The following is a 21,682-nucleotide window of genomic DNA, read 5'->3' on the forward strand; positions in this document are numbered from 1 at the left end:
ATGGTCAATAAAACCACTAAGTTCAAGAAAGGCAAGGGTAAAAAGAACTTCAAGAAGGACGGCAAGGAGGTTGCCGCGCCCGGCAAGCAAGCTGCCGGGAAGAAGCCAAAGAATGGACCCAAGCCCGAGACTGAGTGCTTTTATTGCAAGGGAAGCGGTCACTGGAAGCGGAACTGCCCTAAGTACTTAGCGGATAAGAAGGCCGGCAAAACAAAAGGTATATGTGATATACATGTAATTGATGTGTACCTTACTAGTGCCCGTAGTAGCTCCTGGGTATTTGATACCGGTGCAGTTTCTCACATTTATAACTCAAAGCAGGGGCTGCGGAATAAGCGGAAACTGGCAAAGGACGAGGTGACGATGCGCGTCGGGAATGGTTCCAAGGTCAATGTGATCGCCGTCGGCACGCTACCTCTGCATCTCCCTTCGGGATTAGTTTTAAACCTTAATAATTGTTATTTAGTGCCAGCTTTGAGCATGAACATTGTATCGGGATCTCGTTTAATTCGAGATGGCTACTCATTTAAATCCGAGAATAATGGTTGTTCTATTTATATGAGAGATATGTTTTATGGTCATGCTCCTATGGTGAATGGTTTATTCTTTATGAATCTCGAACGTGATGCTACACATGTTCACAATGTGAGTACCAAAAGAAGTAAGGTTGATAATGATAGTCCCACATACTTGTGGCACTGCCGCCTTGGTCACATAGGTGTCAAACGCATGAAGAAGCTCCATGCAGATGGACTTTTAGAGTCTATTGATTATGAATCATTTGACACGTGCGAACCATGCCTTATGGGTAAAATGACCAAGACTCCGTTCTCAGGAACAATGGAGCGAGCAACCGACTTATTGGAAATCATACATACTGATGTGTGCGGTCCAATGAGTGTTGAGGCTCGCGGTGGCTATCGTTATGTTCTCACCCTCACCGATGATTTAAGTAGGTATGGGTATATCTACTTAATGAAACACAAGTCTGAAACCTTTGAAAAGTTCAAGGAATTTCAGAGTGAGGTTGAAAATCAACGTGACAGGAAAATCAAGTTTCTACGATCAGATCGTGGAGGAGAATACTTGAGTCACGAGTTTGGCACACACTTAAGAAAATGTGGAATAGTTTCACAACTCACGCCGCCTGGAACACCTCAGCGTAACGGTGTGTCCGAACGTCGTAATCGCACTCTATTAGATATGGTGCGATCTATGATGTCTCTTACCGATTTACCGCTATCTTTTTGGGGCTATGCTTTAGAGACTGCTGCATTCACTTTAAATAGGGCTCCGTCGAAATCCGTTGAGACGACACCGTATAAATTATGGTTTGGGAAGAAACCTAAGCTATCGTTTCTAAAAGTTTGGGGATGCGATGCTTATGTCAAGAAACTTCAACCTGAGAAGCTCGAACCCAAGTCGGAAAAATGCGTCTTCATAGGATACCCTAAAGAAACTATTGGGTATACCTTCTACCTAAGATCCGAAGACAAGATCTTTGTTGCCAAGAATGGGTCCTTTCTAGAGAAAGAGTTTCTCTCGAAAGAAGTAAGTGGGACGAAAGTAGAGCTTGATGAAGTATTACCTCTTGAACTGGAAAGTGGCGCAACTCAAGAAAATGTTCCTGAGGTGCCTGCACCGACTAGAGAGGAAGTTAATGATAATGATCAAGATACTTCTGATCAAGCTCCTACTGAAATTCGAAGGTCCACAAGGACACGTTCCGCACCAGAGTGGTACGGCAACCCTGTCTTGGAAATCATGTTGTTAGACAACGGTGAACCTTCGAACTATGAAGAAGCGATGGCGGGCCCGGATTCCGACAAATGGCTAGAAGCCATGAAATCCGAGATAGGATCCATGTATGAAAACGAAGTATGGACTTTGACTGACTTGCCCGTTGAACGGCGAGCCATAGAAAATAAATGGATCTTTAAGAAGAAGACAGACGCGGATGGTAATGTGACCATCTATAAAGCTCGACTTGTCGCTAAGGGTTATCGACAAGTTCAAGGGGTTGACTACGATGAGACTTTCTCACCGGTAGCGAAGCTAAAGTCCGTCCGAATCATGTTAGCAATTGCCGCATTCTACGATTATGAGATATGGCAAATGGACGTCAAAACGGCATTCCTTAATGGTTTCCTTAAGGAGGAATTGTATATGATGCAGCCGGAAGGTTTTGTCGATCCTAAGAATGCTGACAAGGTGTGCAAGCTCCAACGCTCGATTTATGGGCTGGTGCAAGCATCTCGGAGTTGGAACATTCGCTTTGATGAGATGATCAAAGCGTTTGGGTTCACGCAAACTTATGGAGAAGCCTGCGTTTACAAGAAAGTGAGTGGGAGCTCTGTAGCATTTCTCATATTATATGTAGATGACATACTTTTGATGGGAAATGATATAGAACTCTTGGACAGCATCAAGGCCTACTTGAATAAAAGTTTTTCAATGAAGGACCTTGGAGAAGCTGCTTATATATTAGGCATCAAAATCTATAGAGATAGATCGAGACGCCTCATAGGTCTTTCACAAAGCACATACCTTGATAACATATTGAAGAAGTTCAATATGGATCAGTCTAAGAAGGGGTTCTTGCCTGTGTTGCAAGGTATGAAATTGAGCTCAGCTCAATGTCTGACCACGGCAGAAGATATAGAAGAGATGAGCGTCATCCCCTATGCATCAGCCATAGGTTCTATTATGTATGCCATGCTGTGTACCAGACCTGATGTAAACCTTGCCGTAAGTTTGGTAGGAAGGTACCAAAGTAATCCCGGCAAGGAACACTGGACAGCGGTCAAGAATATCCAGAAGTACCTGAAAAGGACTAAGGAAATGTTTCTCGTTTATGGAGGTGACGAAGAGCTCGTCGTAAAGGGTTACGTCGACGCTAGCTTCGACACAGATCTGGATGACTCTAAGTCACAGACCGGATACGTGTATATTTTGAATGGTGGGGCAGTAAGCTGGTGCAGTTGCAAGCAAAGCGTCGTGGCGGGATCTACATGTGAAGCGGAGTACATGGCAGCCTCGGAGGCAGCACATGAAGCAATATGGGTGAAGGAGTTCATCACCGACCTAGGAGTCATACCCAATGCGTCGGGGCCGATCAAGCTCTTCTGTGACAACACTGGAGCCATCGCTCTTGCCAAGGAGCCCAGGTTTCACAAGAAGACAAGGCACATCAAGCGTCGCTTCAACTCCATTCGTGAAAATATTCAAGATGGAGACATAGAGATTTGTAAAGTACATACGGACCTGAATGTAGCGGATCCGTTGACTAAACCTCTCCCTAGAGCAAAACATGATCAACATCAGAATTCCATGGGTGTTCGATTCATCACAATGTAACTAGATTATTGACTCTAGTGCAAGTGGGAGACTGTTGGAAATATGCCCTAGAGGCAATAATAAAAGCATTATTATTATATTTCCTTGTTCATGATAATTGTCTTTATTCATGCTATAATTGTGTTATCCGGAAATCGTAATACATGTGTGAATAACAGACACCAACATGTCCCTAGTAAGCCTCTAGTTGACTAGCTCGTTGATCAACAGATAGTCATGGTTTCCTGACTATGGACATTGGATGTCATTGATAACGAGATCACATCATTAGGAGAATGATGTGATGGACAAGACCCAAACCTAAACATAGCACAAGATCGTATAGTTCGTTTGCTAGAGTTTTCCAATGTCAAGTATCTTTTCCTTAGACCATGAGATCGTGTAACTCCCGGATACCGTAGGAGTGCTTTGGGTATACCAAACATCACAACATAACTGGGTGACTATAAAGGTAGACTACGGGTATCTCCGAAAGTGTCTGTTGGGTGACATGGATCAAGACTGGGATTTGTCACTCCATATGACGGAGAGGTATCACTGGGCCCACTCGGTAATGCATCATCATAATGAGCTCAAAGTGACCAAGTGTCTGGTCACGGGATCATGCATTACGGTACGAGTAAAGTGACTTGCCGGTAACGAGATTGAACGAGGTATTGGGATACCGACGATCGAATCTCGGGCAAGTAACATATCGATTGACAAAGGGAATTGCATACGGGGTTGATTGAATCCTCGACATCGTGGTTCATCCGATGAGATCATCGTGGAGCATGTGGGAGCCAACATGGGTATCCAGATCCCGCTGTTGGTTATTGACCGGAGAGTCGTCTCGGTCATGTCCGCTTGTCTCCCGAACCCGTAGGGTCTACACACTTAAGGTTCGGTGACGCTAGGGTTGTGAAGATATGTATATGCAGTAACCCGAATGTTGTTCAGAGTCCCGGATGAGATCCCGGACGTCACGAGGAGTTCCGGAATGGTCCGGAGGTAAAGAATTATATATAGGAAGTGCTGTTTCGGCCATCGGGACAAGTTTCGGGGTCATCGGTATTGTACCGGGACCACCGGAGGGGTCCCGTGGGCCCACCGGGTGGGGCCACCTGTCCCGGGGGGCCACATGGGCTGTAGGGGGTGTGCCTTGGCCTACATGGGCCAAGGGCACCAGCCCTACTAGGCCCATGCGCCTAGGGTTTCCACCAAGGAAGAGTCCAAGTGGTGGAAGGCACCCCTAGGTGCCTTGGGGGGGAGGGAAACCTCCCCTTGGCCGCCGGCCATAGGAGATTGGATCTCCTAGGCTGCGCACCAACCCCCCTTGGCACCCCTATATATAGTGGGGGAGAGGAGGGACTTCATAGACCAGCCCCTGGCGCCTCCCTCTCTCCCCGTTACGTCTCTCCCTCGTAGTATAGGCGAAGCCCTGCTACTGTGACGCCCTGCATCCACCACCACGCCGTCGTGCTGCTGGATCTTCGTCAACCTCTCCTCCCCCCTTGCTGGATCAAGAAGGAGGAGACGTCTCCCGTCCCGTACGTGTGTTGAACGCGGAGGTGCCGTCCGTTCGGCGCTTGGTCATCGGTGATTTGGATCACGTCGAGTACGACTACATCATCACCGTTCTTTGAACGCTTCCGTGCGCGATCTACAAAGGTATGTAGATGCATCCGATGACTCGTTGCTAGATGAACTCCTAGATAATCTTGGTGAAACGAGTAGGAAAATTTTTGTTTTCTGCAACGTTCCCCAACATTTACCGCTATCATTTTGGGGCTATGCTTTAGAGACTGCCGCATTCACTTTAAATAGGGCTCCGTCAAAATCCGTTGAGACGACACTGTATGAATTATGGTCTGGGAAGAAACCTAAGCTGTCGTTTCTAAAAGTTTGGGGATGCGATGCTTATGTCAAGAAACTTCAACCTGAAAAGCTTGAACCAAGCCGGAAAAATGCGTCTTCATAGGATACCCTAAAGAAACTATTGGGTATACCTTCTACCTCAGATCTGAAGGCAAGATCTTTGTTGCCAAGAATGGATCCTTTCTAGAGAAAGAGTTTCTCTCGAAAGAAGTAAGTGGGAGGAAAGTAGAACTTTATGAAGTATTACCTCTTGAACCGGAAAGTGGTGCAACTCAAGAAAATGTTCTTGAGGTGCCTGCACTGACTAGAGAGGAAGTTAATGATGATGATCATGAAACTTCAGATCAAGTTGCTACTGAAGTTCGTAGGTCCACAAGGACACGTTCCGCACCAGAGTGGTATGGCAACCCTGTCTTGGAAATCATGTTGTTAGACAACGGTGAACCTTCGAACTATGAAGAAGCGATGGCGGGCACGGATTCCGACAAATGGCTGGAAGCCATGAAATCCGAGATAGGATCCATGTATGAAAATGAAGTATGGACTTTGACTGACTTGCCCGACGGTCGGCGAGCCATAGAAAATAAATGGATCTTTAAGAAGAAGACAGACGCGGATGGTAATGTGACCATCTATAAAGCTCGGCTTGTCGCTAAGGGTTATCGACAAGTTCAAGGGGTTGACTACGATGGGACTTTCTCACCTGTAGCGAAGCTGAAGTCCGTCCGAATCATGTTAGCAATTGCCGCATTCTATGATTATGAGATATGGCAAATGGACGTCAAAACGGCATTCCTTAATGGTTTCCTTAAGGAAGAATTGTATATGATGCAGCCGGAAGGTTTTGTCGATCCTAAGAATGCTGACAAGGTGTGCAAGCTCCAACGCTCGATTTATGGGCTGGTGCAAGCATCTCGGAGTTGGAACATTTGCTTTGATGAGATGATCAAAGCGTTCGGGTTTATGCAGACTTATGGAGAAGCCTGCGTTTACAAGAAAGTGAGTGGGAGCTCTGTAGCATTTCTCATATTATATGTAGATGACATACTTTTGATGGGAAATGATATAGAACTCTTGGACAGCATCAAGGCCTACTTGAATAAAAGTTTTTCAATGAAGGACCTTGGAGAAGCTGCTTATATATTAGGCATCAAAATCTATAGAGATAGATCGAGACGCCTCATAGGTCTTTCACAAAGCACATACCTTGATAACATATTGAAGAAGTTCAATATGGATCAGTCTAAGAAGGGGTTCTTGCCTGTGTTGCAAGGTATGAAATTGAGCTCAGCTCAATGTCCGACCACGGCAGAAGATATAGAAGAGATGAGCGTCATCCCCTATGCATCAGCCATAGGGTCTATTATGTATGCCATGCTGTGTACCAGACCTGATGTAAACCTTGCCGTAAGTTTGGTAGGAAGGTACCAAAGTAATCCCGGCAAGGAACACTGGACAGCGGTCAAGAATATCCAGAAGTACCTGAAAAGGACTAAGGAAATGTTTCTCGTTTATGGAGGTGACGAAGAGCTCGTCGTAAAGGGTTACGTCGACGCTAGCTTCGACACAGATCTGGATGACTCTAAGTCACAGACCGGATACATGTATATTTTGAATGGTGGGGCAGTAAGCTGGTGCAGTTGCAAGCAAAGCGTCGTGGCGGGATCTACATGTGAAGCGGAGTACATGGCAGCCTCGGAGGCAGCACATGAAGCAATTTGGGTGCAGGAGTTCATCACTGACCTAGGAGTCATACCCAATGCGTCGTAGCCGATCAAACTCTTCTGTGACAACACTGGAGCTATTGCACTTGCCAAGGAGCCTAGATTTCACAAGAAGACCAGGCACATCAAGCGTCGCTTCAACTCCATTCGTGAAAATGTTCAAGATGGAGACATAGATATTTGTAAAGTACATACGGATCTGAATGTCACGGATCCGTTGACTAAACCTCTCCCTAGGGCAAAACATGATCAACACCAGAACTCTATGGGTGTTCGATTCATCATAATGTAACTAGATTATTGACTCTAGTGCAAGTGGGAGACTGTTGGAAATATGCCCTAGAGGCAATAATAAAAGGATTATTATTATATTTCCTTGTTCATGATGATTGTCTTTTATTCATGCTATAATTGTGTTATCCGGAAATCGTAATACATGTGTGAATACATAGACACCAACATGTCCCTAGTAAGCCTCTAGTTGACTAGCTCGTTGATCAACAGATAGTCATGGTTTCCTGACTATGGACATTGGATGTCATTGATAACGAGATCACATCATTAGGAGAATGATGTGATGGACAAGACCCAATCCTAAACATAGCACAAGATCGTATAGTTCGTTTGCTAGAGTTTTTCCAATTTCAAGTATCTTTTCCTTAGACCATGAGATCGTGTAACTCCCGGATACCGTAGGAGTGCTTGGGGTGTACCAAACGTCACAACGTAACTGGGTGACTATAAAGGGACATTACAGGTATCTCCAAAAGTGTCTGTTGGGTTGGCACGAATCGAGACTGGGATTTGTCACTCCGTATGACGGAGAGGTATCTCTGGGCCCACTCGGTAATGCATCATCACAATGAGCTCAAAGTGATTAAGTGGTTGATCACGGGATCATGCATTACGGTACGAGTAAAGTGACTTGCCGGTAACGAGACTGAACGAGGTATTGGGATACCGACGATCGAGTCTCGGGCAAGTAACGTACCGATTGACAAAGGGAATTGTATACGGATTGATTGAATCCTCGACATCGTGGTTCATCTGATGAGATCATCGAGGAGCATGTGGGAGCCAACATGGGTATCCAGATCCCGCTGTTGGTTATTGGCCGGAGAGACGTCTCGGTCATGTCTGCATGTCTCCCGAACCCGTAGGGTCTACACACTTAAGGTTCGGTGACGCTAGGGTTGTAGAGATATGAGTATGCAGTGATCCGAAAGTTGTTCGGAGTCCCGGATGAGATCTCGGACGTCACGAGGAGTTCCGGAATGGTCCGGAGGTGAAGAATTACATATAGGAAGTGCAGTTTCGGCCATCGGGAAGGATTCGGGGGTCACCGGTATTGTACCGGGATCACCGGATGGGTCCCGGGGGGTCCAGCGGGTGGGGCCACCCATCCCGGAGGGCCCCATGGGCTGAAGTGGGGAGGGGAACCAGCCCATAGTGGGCTGGTGCGCCCCCCTTGGCCCACCCCCTGCGCCTAGGGTTGGAAACCCTAGGGTGGGGGGGGGGGCGCCCCACTTGCCTTGGGGGGTACTCCACCCCCCTGGCCGCCGTCCCCCTTGGGAGATTCAATCTCCAGGGCCGGCGCCCCCCCAGGGGGCCTATATAAAGGGGGGGGGGAGGGAGGGGCAGCCGCACCCTAAAGCCTTGGCGCCTCCCTCTCCCCTGCTACACCTCCCCTCTCGCAGAAGCTCGACGAAGCCCTGCTGCGGTGACTGCTGCATCCACCACCACGCCGTCGTGCTGCTGGACCTTCATCAACCTCTCCTTCCCCTTTGCTGGATCAAGAAGGAGGAGACGTCACGCTGACCGTACATGTGTTGAACACGGAGGTGCCGTCCGTTCGGCGCTAGGATCTCCGGTGATTTGGATCACGACGAGTACGACTCCTTCATCCCCGTTCTCTTGAATGCTTCCGCTCGCGATCTACAAGGGTATGTAGATTCACTCCCCTCTCGTTGCTAGATGACTCCATAGATAGATCTTGGTGAAACGTAGAGAAATTTTTTTGTTTTCTGCAACGTTCCCCAACATATTCTTCATATGCAGTGTCAGCACCCATGTTGCTGCTTATAGAGTTCAGATGCATTTTCAATAATTTTGCTGAAAGCTAAAGAAGAATATAAAGCAACAAGTGTTACCTTTTTTTTTAGTATTGAGAGCATCTACTTCAGTACCCACTGTTTCCTTTAGGGCTCCAAGATTCATGCTCTCTTTGTAATGCCCGGTTATGTAACATATCACATTCAGTAAGCTCAAATGAGTAGGCATGCAATAAATGTAATCTCATTTTTTTTGAAATTTTTGAACTGTTATAATGGGCTCATACCAAATTGAAAAGATACGTCCATCAAAGTGAGACCTTGCCAAATTGAAAAGATATGTCCAAATTGAAAATAATTACCTTAGGCTTAGGGGGTCATCTTCCTGGATCTTGACGCCGCCCGAGTACTTAAATAAATTACAAAAAGCAAATCGATTTGCAGAACAGAAAAACAGCATGTGCAGGGGGGCATATGCCCCCCTCCTTGGCGCACTTCACCATGTTGTATGTATTCACTAGTTAGTTGTAGTTGAGTACATTATAATCATATTATTTGCATCATATAATCACATATAGATGATGTATCGAGACTTTATTTTCCAACTAAAATTATGTTTTTATCTTAATGCCTTTATTTTTTCATGATGTACGATATATATTGTTGAAAGTATATATGTTAATATGTTAATATTCATTGTGCCTCAATCGCACTAGGATCTCCATAATGCTAGGTCGGCCCTGGCAGGGCACTTCGGGTGAAGGTGGTGGCGAGGGGCTGCCGCTACGAGATGGCGGCAATATGCCCAGCAGCCAAGGCCGATCGCCGCCGTGATCAGGGCAGATGACTACAATGATGACAACATCTCCTTGAGGCAGGCTCTCGGAAGAACCCATGGTCCTCGGTGTGGTTGGAGCTACACTAGAGAGGAGAAGGTGAGTGGCCGGAGAAGCAAGAACCAAGAACTCTTTGGGTGTGTGCTGCGAGGAACAAAGTGCTCTGGAGGAGCGTGACTGGGACTTTGCACTAGGTGGGTTGTGCATCTTGACATGGACATCGTCATCTCTCGTCATCATAGGCACCCGGAGGGCCCCGCACTACGTGTCACCACATCACATACATATTGGATTCATATAGTATGACGGAACAAATAGGCAGCTCAAGTAGCGGCCCGTTCATCCTGCTAAACTCCTCTATTAGTTCGCCATTGACTGTAAAATTAATACATTACGATTGTTTTGTGGTAATATTGGTCAGGAACCCGCCCTTTCCCCTAGTATGTAGTAATGTGAGTGGCTGGTCTTGGCTGCCAGATAGGCTACTAGCATGAGGTGATGTGTTAGACTGGCTTGTTGGGCATACGGAGTGGCTATGTACCCCAAGCACGGTCTATCTATACTTCCCTACTCCATCTCATGTTCCTTCCCTTTTCTTCCTCTTGATTATCCAACTGCTTCATGTTCTCATATGTCTTTTCATCGACACCTTAATGGTAACATTATGTATCAAGCATCGACCTGGAACCCCACCTTGAGAAGGCATGCTATCGCACCAGTAAGGCAGTAACCAGAAGTAATGATGCAACTATGCGCAATTCTTTGTGAGCTGCAATAAGTAATAGGGCATCATGAAAACTATGAAAAATGCAATGGAAGCTTTGCAGTTCTTGCTAAACATTATAATCTAAAATGAATTTTTGAATCGACGATGACGACGATGACGACGACGACGACATGTCGCATCTATTGCAAGCACCCCTTTCTCGTGGATTTAACGAAATAAATAGAATGCCGGTGCAAATATGTGTAGTTGGTAAGTAAATCCGCATCCAACCTTGAGATTCATAGGACTGAGTAAATTTATGTCCGACACATTTTACATTTCGGGAACATGGCAAGTTCTGCTGGGACAAATACATGGATTAATCAAAAAGGGAACATTTGTAGCCTGATTGTGGCATTTTGCCCAACAAAATTTCGCTGTGCAAAATGTTTTTGGTTTCCATTGGATAGAAAAAATATATTTTCACCGCGTAAGTTTGTCACATGGGAAATTTTGTACTGCACAAGTTTGAACAAATATTGTGTCCTTCCAGGGTAAAAATGTCTCCAGCTTTCCGTGACTTCCCACAGCATACCCTCGGGACAACACAGCAGTATAAATAAATATGCAGCAGTTGGGTCCCTGGAGAGGAGCGGTACACAAATTCCACACGAGACGAGGGGAGAAGCGAGAAAATCCAAGGTCGGAGGGGCAGAAAAGGCAGTTCGGAGGGGAAGAAATGGGGTTCAAGATAAAATTCAAGAACCTACTGCGCGCCACGGGAAGCAGCCGATACGGCGGCGCCGCCGCCGCCGCCGCCGAGGCTGCACCGACGACGCCACCACGGGTTCCGCTCGCACCACCGGCCGCGTCGCCCACCTCGCCGGCCCCGCTTCAGGCGCCACGAGCCCCTCCGCGACCCGCCGGCAAGGACACGGTGAGTTCCAGCGACCTTTTCGCCGAGATCTCATTTGTCTGGTGAAATTCGGTGCTTCTGGATGTTCTTTATGTTTCCGCGTCTTTCTTGTGCACAGTTCGCGGTGGACATGTGCTCTTGGCTGTCGCATGTCGGATCGGGCGTGGTGCCCAGTTCGTGGGGATGCTTTCTTGGCTGTAGCATCGGCCGCGGTCGTAGGTTCCTATAATAATTAGTTTAATTCTTGGATGGATAGGTTTGGTACTCGCGGGCCCTTCTGCTAGTCAGTGTTGTGCTAGTTCTTGTGCCTCATGTAGTTCTGGCGCGGTTCTTTGAATTCTTGGATGGATTGCTGCATACTCGCGGACCCTTCTGCAAGTTCTTTCTTCCTGCCTTGTGTAGTTTCTGAATTTCTTGCCGTTGCCGAGGGAAAAATGGTCGGATTTTCTAATTTACCCAAAATTGTGTCCTGCCAGTTCTTCTTGGTATAGTCGCTCGACATGGCAAGACAACCTAAGGATTTCCCTCTGTAGTTCTGGTTTTGGCTGAACATTTCTCTTGTTTCCCTGTTCACCCCATTTGTGCTGGAAAGAACATTTTACAAGTGAAGCAATGCTCTGCCATTTTGTAGGATGAAGGAGCGGACGATGAGGATTGGCAGGAGGTGGCAGATGATGAGGTGAAAATTTGTGTTCACTTGCTGCTAGTTCTTCTTGCTATAATTGGTTGACTTGGCAACCTAAGGATATTTATAGCAAGAGAACCTAAGGATTTTTCTCTGTAGTCCGGACGGCATGTTCTGGTTTTGGCTGAACATTTTTCCTGTTTCCCTGTTCACCCCATTTGTGCTGAAAAGAACATTTTACAAGTGAAGTAATGCTCTGCCATTTTCTAGGATGAAGGACCGGACGATGAGAATTCGCAGGAGGTGGCAGATGATGAGGTGAAAATTTGTGTTCCCTTGCTGCTAGTTCTTAGTTCAATTCCATGACTTCACTACCCAAATTTGTGTTACACTTGAGTTGTTTGTCCAATTGTTCTGAATCTGAACCTAGAGAAGGATGTCTCGTCAGTCATAACAGTGTGCGATTCCTTTTGTACTTGTTGATTGTATTCACTGGAGTCCGAATCAGTAACCACTCTTGTTTTGTGTAATATCATAGCATACTATCGGCCTTATTTGTGCTAGAATAATGGATCAGCAATTATTTAGGATGAAGTACCAGATGATGAGAAAATCTACACTTTGTTGTTCATGAGCGGTCAAAGCAAAAACCTCCTACATGATATTCTTCGGCATGATTCAGTGCCGCTCAACCAAAATGAATATTTTTTCACAGCGCAAAAACTGGAAGCAACTTCTGGATGGGAAGCGAACATACCTCCGACCACCAAGGGGGCACCATGTTCTCAGTGATGTTTTCAAGTGTCCGGATACTCGTAAAGCTGCATTAGGACGCCAGGTGTGAATATCGTTTCTCCTCTGTTTTTCAAGCTCATCAGTCATAGATTGCATGTTCACCCCAATGCAGTGCATTCTTTTATTGTGCTGATGTTCATACCATCTGACCTCCTGAACCTCCTAGCGATACACTTCAGTAGATAACTAGATATTCAACAATTAAATCTATAACATTTCTAGTGAGCTTTTTCAGTATCACAGTCTCTGTTTCTTGTCTAAGACAAATATTACTATCCTAAAATTGTCACTTTTTTTGCGGCAATAAAATGTGTCATTTTATCCTGCTATACCATCTGGGGAAGACATTGGATACTTTCTGAAATTCTTTGATATTCGTTTCTTCTTCTTCTGGAAAAATCATTTTGTTAGACATTAGTCGTTATACTGTGCAATTAGAATGGAAACTGGAACTTTCTCTTCGCATTCAGATGTAGATAAGGTCGTAATGTGTCTTGCGAACAATGAGAGTTTGGGTACAGAAGTTCTTAACTTCTTATAAGTTCTTACTGCAGGCATATTTCATCTATCTAGTCTGTTTGCACGTTATGATCGATGACCCTTGAATGTTGAAACATAGCTTTTTCCCATGAAGTCCTCAAATCATTTTTCCACCCAATTTAGTGGCTGATTCGTTTCTGAAAACTATAAAATATTCTGTTAGGCTTACCGGTTCTATGCCTCATGCTTCAGCATTACTTATTTGAATCCATTTTAAATTTAAAATCACACAAATCATTTACGCCATTTTTGTGATACTGGTTTTTGCTATGGTAGAAACGACTCTCGCGTTTGGTTGAGAAACATTCAAAGAATTTCTTCAAGGAAAAGATCAAGGTTTGTTTGCAGGCAACTAATTTCATGGTAGAAGGCTAGAAACATTATTTAGTTTATTGTGCACATCTAACTTCCTTTTATAGATTCTCTGTCAGCATTATGCGCACTTCAGAAGAACTCGTGGAGATGGCAACTGTTTCTACAGGGCATTCTTATTCTCCTACTTGGTAACTATCTCATTTACTTGTTTTTGATGATGTCGCTGTTTTATTTTGCACAGAAGTTTAATACCTGGAGGCTTTTAAACAGGAAAACCTTGGATTAATGCAAGATAGTCAAGCTGAAGTTACTCGTCTAATAGAACATGTGGCTATGTCCAGAGAGAATTTCTGTCGTCTGAAATGGGATAAAGCATACTTCTTAAATCCTGAAGAATACTTTTCAAGTGTTGTTTCTGTACGTATTCTCCCAGCTTACATTATCTTACTTCCTTTATGATCTGTAACCCCTATTTTTTTGTAATACTTCAGACATTTACAGACAAACGAACTCTGCATGAAAAAATACTTGCCAAATTAACTTGCAGTTATCTTACCCCATGCTGCATCACCAGAAAATATCTTTGATAAAGAACAACACCACCACAATGTTTTCAGCACATATTTATTATTTGATTGAACTACAGTGAGCCTTGCCTGAACCAATCTATTGGATAGCATATGTAATATGTAAGAAGAGTATAGAGGAAACAATACTTATGAGTTCGATGGTTTTTGGCACATGTATAACGGAGTTATTGCTGCTACTAGAATAGCTGCCATAGCTGTGATCACATAATTTAGTCAATACCATAGGGTTTCATGTTTGTAAAGAATTAGCCGGCTATTTGAAGCATAGAGTATGTAGACAAAACAGACTTCAGAGATCAAAATAGTACATGTGTGATATATCATCATTTTCCATTTGACTAAAGCCTCCACTTTCTGGAACGTTTTTTTTTGCCTTGATAAATGTTGGAGTAAATTGGTTCATTATGGGTACAGTAAATTGGTTCATTTGACTAAAGCCTCCACTGTCTCGCAGCTTAAGTACCAAGTCCTGAAATAACATCCACTACAAATAGTACTGACTACAAAAATAGTGCCGGATTATGAGCAGTTACAACAGCATTTTGCTAAATTATAGATTTTCATTTCATGATATAGCTTAAATTATATGCCTAACAAACTGTCTTCATGTTCTTTCAGGAGTTCAGTCATTTGGTCAACTCAGTTGCAAATGGGTATGAGTTCTTAACTCAATCTTCTGTAGTGATATTCCTTGAAAGACATGGCAATAAATTTCAAAATCCTGTTGTTTCTTTGTTGTTACATTTAGTTTTAACACAAGTGCTTTTATATTTTGTAGTCTGAGTTCTAATGAGCTGTACAATAGAAGTATACAAGAGTTCGTGCCACTCAGGAGTGAGTATACATACTTGCTGAGATATGTTCTTTGTCTACTTGTTCTCTGTATAACACATTTTTTTGTTAGTTATTTCTTTGCTAAGATTGCTGGCAGAGACTGAGATCCGATCACGAGAAGACGATTACAAATCACTTCTCCCAAAAGAAATGGATTCCCTTACGGTTAGAGTTTCCTACACTATATATTCTTGACTCAACTAATAGATTATCTGTCCTTTATGTTGTAATATTTTAATTCAATATCAACGTTGAGTATTTTCTGTGCATAAACGTGTAAACCTCAGTGTTAAAATTGTGCCACTCTGGACAATTTTACTTTGAACTGAAATGAGATAATCATGACGAAATAAGTCAACCAATACAGATTACGCTCACTGTTGCATATTATTGGTTTTGGTAACAGTATTGCTGCAAGGAGCTGCGTCCTCTGGATGTTGAAGCCGAGGTGCTACCAATGAGGGCTCTAACATATGCACTTGGCATTCCGTTGCGTGTCGAAACTGTGGACGATGGTTTGAATCGTGGAATTCAAGTGAAGCGCCTTGATTTATTCCCCCGATCAGTATCGGGGAAGGGCCCTCTTCATTTGGTTGAAAGCTACTGGTCATCCATCACAACCCCTGAACCACAGGAGATTGGAAGTGGCAACTTGTTATCATCTGACGACACACCTTTGCTGACATTGATGTGTAGGCCTAGGCACTGTGATATTCTTTATCGCAGTGAACAAAACTAAGTGTAGAAATATCACTTCCTGTAGCCTACCTCGCAAGAAAAATCCTGAATGATGGTGTAGAAATCTAGTGATACTATGGGCTTTCTTTTATTGGCATCTGCTCTCACAGTACTTGTGATTAATCTTTGAGCAAAAGCCAAAAGCTGCTTCATTGGTCTGCATATGTCCGGGGTGTAGCTTTAAATAGGCACAAAAAACGAGGGAATATACTTTCTTGCACTGGGAATACATGGTGTGTTTTTCTTGATGTTGTCCCCAACTGCTTCTGTATTTGGTGGTATGCTAGTCGTTTTTTGTTTCTCTGAGATATTCGCTTTTTCTAATATGATGCAAGTTGATACTCTGAGGAGTTATTCGTTTTTTCTAATATGATGCAAGTTGATATTAATTTACATCATCGGACCACAAGGGAAACTATGAACGATCCAGTGGCAGCAGCCAATATGTCGATCCAGCACTTGTCAGCTCATTCTAAAATGAGATTTTGAGTCGATGATGATGATGAGTTGCATCTGTTGCAGATTGTCTGTTTCTCCTAGGCTCAAGGATACAGTTAATTAGAAGTATTGAACCTTTTGGGACGAACTGTTAATGAATCATGAATACTGCTGAAGCTTGTAGAGTGGAAGTGGATTATGCTGGAAAGTTTTCCAGTTTGGTCATATTCGGTGAGATTGTAATCTCGAAGCACTATAATGCCGCAATAGCAACAAAAACTATTCCTTGGTTTATGAATGGTATCAGAGTCACCATTTTGATCGCAAACTGTGCTCAAACAACAATCAATGCATGTTTGTCACTTCTTCAATCTGGAAATTTGTTGTCTTTCATAGCTTTTTGAATGACACAATTGTCATGGTGTGGATCTGTTTTCTTGAGATTTGACCATTCTTCATAGAAAATGTGTAGAAGTCATCATTTTGCTTGCAACATGTGCTCAAACAACAATCATTGCATGTTTGTCATTTCTTCAATCTGGAAATTTGTTGTCCTTCATAGCTTTTTGAATGACACAATTGTCATGGTGGGGATTTGTTTCCCCGAGATTTGACTATTCTTCGTAGAAAATGTGGAGAAGTACTCTGCAAACTTAGTCGTTATGAGCAATACGTATTTAAACTTGTGAAGCAACGGTTGGGTGATAAAATGGAAGCAGGCCAAAAGTCAGTCCTCGTGGATGATCATCTTGTTTCGATGAGGATATAATGGTTCAAAGTAAGCAGTAAGTACAAAAGGGTGAATAACCTCTCTTAAGCATAGATAATAAGAAATTAGGGAATAGCCAATTAGATCCAGAGATGAGATAAAGGAAGCAACCAATGGTTTCCCCTCCGGTGCCGTTGTGGGCCCCCTTCCCTAGATGGGCCACTTTAGCAGCAGGAGGGCGGCTGAACCTTGGAACTATGCGTCCGGTGTTTACGAAATACGATTAGAGACTCGTTTGCCGCTGGTGTAGTTGGGGTGTGGCAGTGGTGGTGCGAATAAGGTTTCACCGACTGTTCTCGAATCGATGCGTCCCTCGGAGTGACATCGAGGAGCTAGAGGCCAGTTTCCATGTCGGCAAGTCGGATTGGTGAGTTTAGGTATTGGTCTTGCATGTGTTTCTTAACGATGTTGTCCTGTGAAGGGTGGTGGTGAAGTGACGAGTTTAGTTATCGGCTATGTCTCCGACCAATAAAGCCCGACCAGTTTTGGCTTCGTCGCGGTGCTAGTGAGGTATTTGCCCCTAGCTTTGTTTGGCTAGATCTGGGGTGTTTTTTTGACCCTGTTTGTTGCTTTCTTCTCCGTTGCGGCGGTGTGTTCGCTAAACCGTGGTCACCGACGTCTTCTATCTTACACCGATGTCTTCCTGGCTACTTCAACAATGTGTTCATGGCTCCGATGGTGATCCTTCCGAGGATCCACTTCACCTGCTGAGTGGACTGATCACAAGAGTTTGGGCCGTGAAATTCAATGAAGTGATCCATATGTTGATTCAACAAGCCAAGCATATTCAAAGTTTCTTGAATAACCTACATGGAGGGTCATATTGCAGATTTCCTATATGTATATATTTCCCAACAACACCAAATAAGAGAGTAAAATACAAATCTGCTTTGTTACTTATGTAATGGAGGGTCCAACTCCAACATCTTCTTTGATTCATGAAGCTAGTATGGTCACTACTCACGTTTTCATGATAGAAAGGTGCTACCCTTTATTTTGTGGCAACCACTGGAATATCACAGAATGATCTAATGAGCGGCATAACTTATCCAACTTGCAGTCAATTAGACTGCATGGTCTTTCCTTGTGGCATGTCTTACTATTCCATTAGCGTCTTTCACTTGATGAGTCATGCATTTTTCAAAGCATTAGTATGGAGGGCTATAGTTTTCGGCATGGTGTAAAGTGAAGATTGGAAGGAAGGTATAGAGCGAAATCCCTGTCCGGAGTATTCCAAAGGTGTAACCTATCTAGGCAATGAAAAAGGGGCATGTACTTCAATTAAAGGAGAGACCTGTTGGTTTACCAAACCCCGACTCAGTGTCAGATGTTCCCTAGGTCTGAAGGGATCCAGTACCCAACTGCGGGAATCTCCCGGACTTGCGTAGTTGGAGGTCCAGAGGCGGCATCGAGCATCACTCATGGTGCATCAGCAGGTGCAGGAGGAAGACGATGGAATTCCTCGGGTACTCGTATGTACATTTGTTTTTGGGAATGCCCAGGGCACATCTAGATGTATTCTAGTTATTGCACATCTAAGTGACTCAATTAAGCATCAAAAGGAAAAGAAAAAAAATAAAGTACCCACACGAATCTGTATGTAAGATCAGTGACATAGGACTTAGATGTGCAATACTTATGGCACATCTAGATGTGCTTTAGCAAAACTGTTTTTATTTTCTTAAAAACAATGTCTTTATCATGGTGTTTTTTTTGACATATGACCTTCAAACTTTGCGCAAAGAAAAAAGGAACCATCTTGCTCTCAACTATCGGATAGATTTTCCTTTTTAGAATTTTCCTATTACTGGATAGATTTTCTTAAGGGTATTATCAAGTTTTATTACTCAAAATCCACATGGAGTGGGATTACAAAAGGATCATGTGGATCAGTGGACCATCCAAACATGCCGTCCCTGATCAAGATAATTTGAAAACTTGGCTAACCTATCAGCGTCACTATTTACTCGGCCTTCAAAGGTAAAAATACAATTAAACATAGATGTACTTCTGACCTTGGTGATGATACTGCTATATGACCCATTGCTTCCATTCTAAAGATCACTCACCACTTGCTTCTAATCCGATGCTACGACGAAGTCATGTACCTTCAAGTCATCTGTCAATGAGAGAGCCTCTCTCGGCATGCCATGTATTCCATCGTGGCCACATCAATTATGCCATGTTGGGGCATGACAGGTACATGATCGAGTTCTGTGTTAAAAAAAAAGTACATGATCGAGTTGAGACAGGAGATGTGATCTTTTTTTTTGAGGATCAGACAGGAGATGTTCTTTTTTTTGAGACACTCTTACAAAGCTTTTATTGAACCGTCACAATGTTTACAGGGACGAAATTAAGTTCACTAGGATGGCCTAACTAGACATGGCGACCAACTCCTAGTTGTAAAGTATGCTTCGCGAAATTGTGAGCCTCGAAATTCGAGCTCCTAAACTCATGAAAAAAATTACAAGTAGTAAAACTACTGGAGTATTCTATGATCTCATGTATTATTGCTCCATAAGCTGCTCCACTCCTCTGCTTGATATCATCAACCACTATCTTGCAATCCGACGCCACATGGATGGAGTGTAAGCCCAGATCATCTGCTAGTGCCATCGCTTCTCGGACTGCCAGCGCCTCCAATGTAGTAGGATCATTGACGCCCTTAACCACCAGAGCTGAAGCCCTCAGAAACAAGCCTTCTTTGTTCCTGCTTATCGCGACGGCAGAGCCTGCCCTTGCCGTTGCTCTGGTTGCAGCATCTACGTTCACCTTGGCACAGTCACCCGCCGGTGGAAGCCATTGAGTAGAAACCGGCACAAGGAAGCATATGTCCAAAAGCTCAGAGACAGGACATGTGATCGATACGTGATCGAGTTGGAACGACACCGATAAATGATCTCCAGTTCACCTTGACACAGATAAATGATCTCCAGTTTTTAAAGAAACCGGCACAAGGAAGCATCGAACATACAAAGGATGAAAGGGGTGCTTGGCAGGACCACTGCGTCCACGTAGCGCTATGAATAGTGCCGGCGAGCGAGTGGGCAGCGAGAGAAAACAAAAAGAGGAAAAACGAGCGAGCAGCGAGAGAAAAGCAGCCAGAAGAAAAGACCTAGCCTGCGTCACTCCCCGCAACCCCCGCCGCCGCCTCCTCTCCTGCCGCCGCCGCCTCGGCCTCGTCGTCTCCACTGCGCCGCCTCTTCCTCTCCACTTCTCTCCCCCACCGCATGGCTGCCGTCGCCGCCGCCGCTCATCTCGTTTTCCCCGCAGCTCCTGCAGGACGACGCCTCCCCATCCTCCATCAGCCGCTGTTGTGCGCCCTGGTTCTCGATTCAACTACACATAGGAGTTTTTGGTGCTCTGGTGTTTTTGGTGCAAATTGATCAGGGAGGGCATAGGAGTTTGTCAAGTTTGACATGTATGCTGAATATAATTTTCTTAAATTGCTTGTATGATTGTGATCCCAGTAGGTCAAGATTACATATGTGTAGTTGAATCCAGATTTGCTAAGCTTGGGAGAGAGTATAGCTATTTTCATGTAGTACATCCTTTAATTCTCGATACATTTCAGTCATGCTTCATGGTCTCTCACATGAATAGGAAAAATCTATCATGCTTCATGACAACCTCGCTTTTCAGTTACACTATATCCCTTTCTTACTGTTACAAATATGAACAAATATGAAATATATTAACTGCGATTTATATTGTAACAACTTAACACCCCCCCCCCCCCCCCCCCCCACACACACACACACCTATGCACATATTTTCAACACTTCGGGACTCCGTAGACATGTCCTCTACTGAGGTGGGGTTGGAGGTATTGTCGACCGTCCTCTGTTCCTATTCAAGTAGGTGCTAGCTTGGTCCGCCTAAACATGTCTTCACTATGGTAAGTATGTGCTTTGTTTCGAGCCAGACCCTCGTTGAATAGAAAGAGAGCACAGGAGTGGAAGAGTAGAGCAGAATGTGACTATCTCTTCAGTTAGCTTTCTCAAGTTGAAGTAACTTGAGGCAGGTAAGAAACATTAAAGCATTTTTTTACATTTATTTCATGGGGGGTGCATATAAGTTTTCTGACAATATAACTTTCAGATCTTAAGCTTGCATTGTCACTAATATGAGCATACTATCTTAATTAAATTACTAATGCATCTGCCTTGATTTTAGGTCCAAAACATTAATATGAAACTAATACTACCATGAAGGCATTACGGGCAGGAACTAACCGTCGTAGCCTCATGTTGCGCCAGCAACTCGGCAAGCCACATAACATCACTTTCCGCCAATTCATTCATCCTCCCATGTATTTACATTCATGCATTCCAAACTTCATTCGAGATTGCGATGACATATGACAGACCCAGTTAGAGGAAGAAAGGAGGCTAAGGCAGGAATCTGAAGTCGTAAGGGATCAACATGACAAAGAACGTGTCAGGACCCCGATTCCAAATCACATCGATCTAGCTGTTAATACCTCATATCACTTTGCGGCCTCACGCATGATATTCCCACGGGTGTCGCCTTACCATGCCCCAGGACCGTTTGCGCCTTTTGGCTCACGTATATGGTAGTTTTGCTA

At 44.1% G+C, this 21,682-nt stretch overlaps 1 protein-coding gene across 2 annotated transcripts; it reads left to right on the forward strand.

Moving 5' to 3' along the window:
* Positions 1 to 11,231: 11,231 nt before the first annotated feature.
* LOC125540842 (OVARIAN TUMOR DOMAIN-containing deubiquitinating enzyme 1-like) lies at positions 11,232 to 16,294 on the forward strand. Of its 2 annotated transcripts, XM_048704385.2 has the most exons (11): positions 11,232 to 11,468; positions 12,079 to 12,126; positions 12,343 to 12,390; positions 12,788 to 12,910; positions 13,684 to 13,743; positions 13,827 to 13,910; positions 13,993 to 14,139; positions 14,931 to 14,965; positions 15,091 to 15,146; positions 15,217 to 15,311; positions 15,553 to 16,294. In XM_048704385.2, the coding sequence occupies exons 1-11, from the start codon at positions 11,271 to 11,273 to the stop codon at positions 15,883 to 15,885; spliced, it is 1,227 nt and encodes a 408-aa protein (XP_048560342.2). In that variant the 5' UTR covers positions 11,232 to 11,270; the 3' UTR covers positions 15,886 to 16,294. The 2 variants fall into 2 exon arrangements, with proteins under 2 accessions (XP_048560342.2, XP_087399126.1); XM_087543000.1 differs by lacking the exon at positions 12,079 to 12,126.
* Positions 16,295 to 21,682: the final 5,388 nt, after the last annotated feature.

This window comes from Triticum urartu, chromosome 2A (genome assembly GCF_056163025.1).
Source record: "Triticum urartu cultivar PI428250 chromosome 2A, HENAU_Tu73, whole genome shotgun sequence".
NCBI lineage: Eukaryota > Viridiplantae > Streptophyta > Magnoliopsida > Poales > Poaceae > Triticum > Triticum urartu.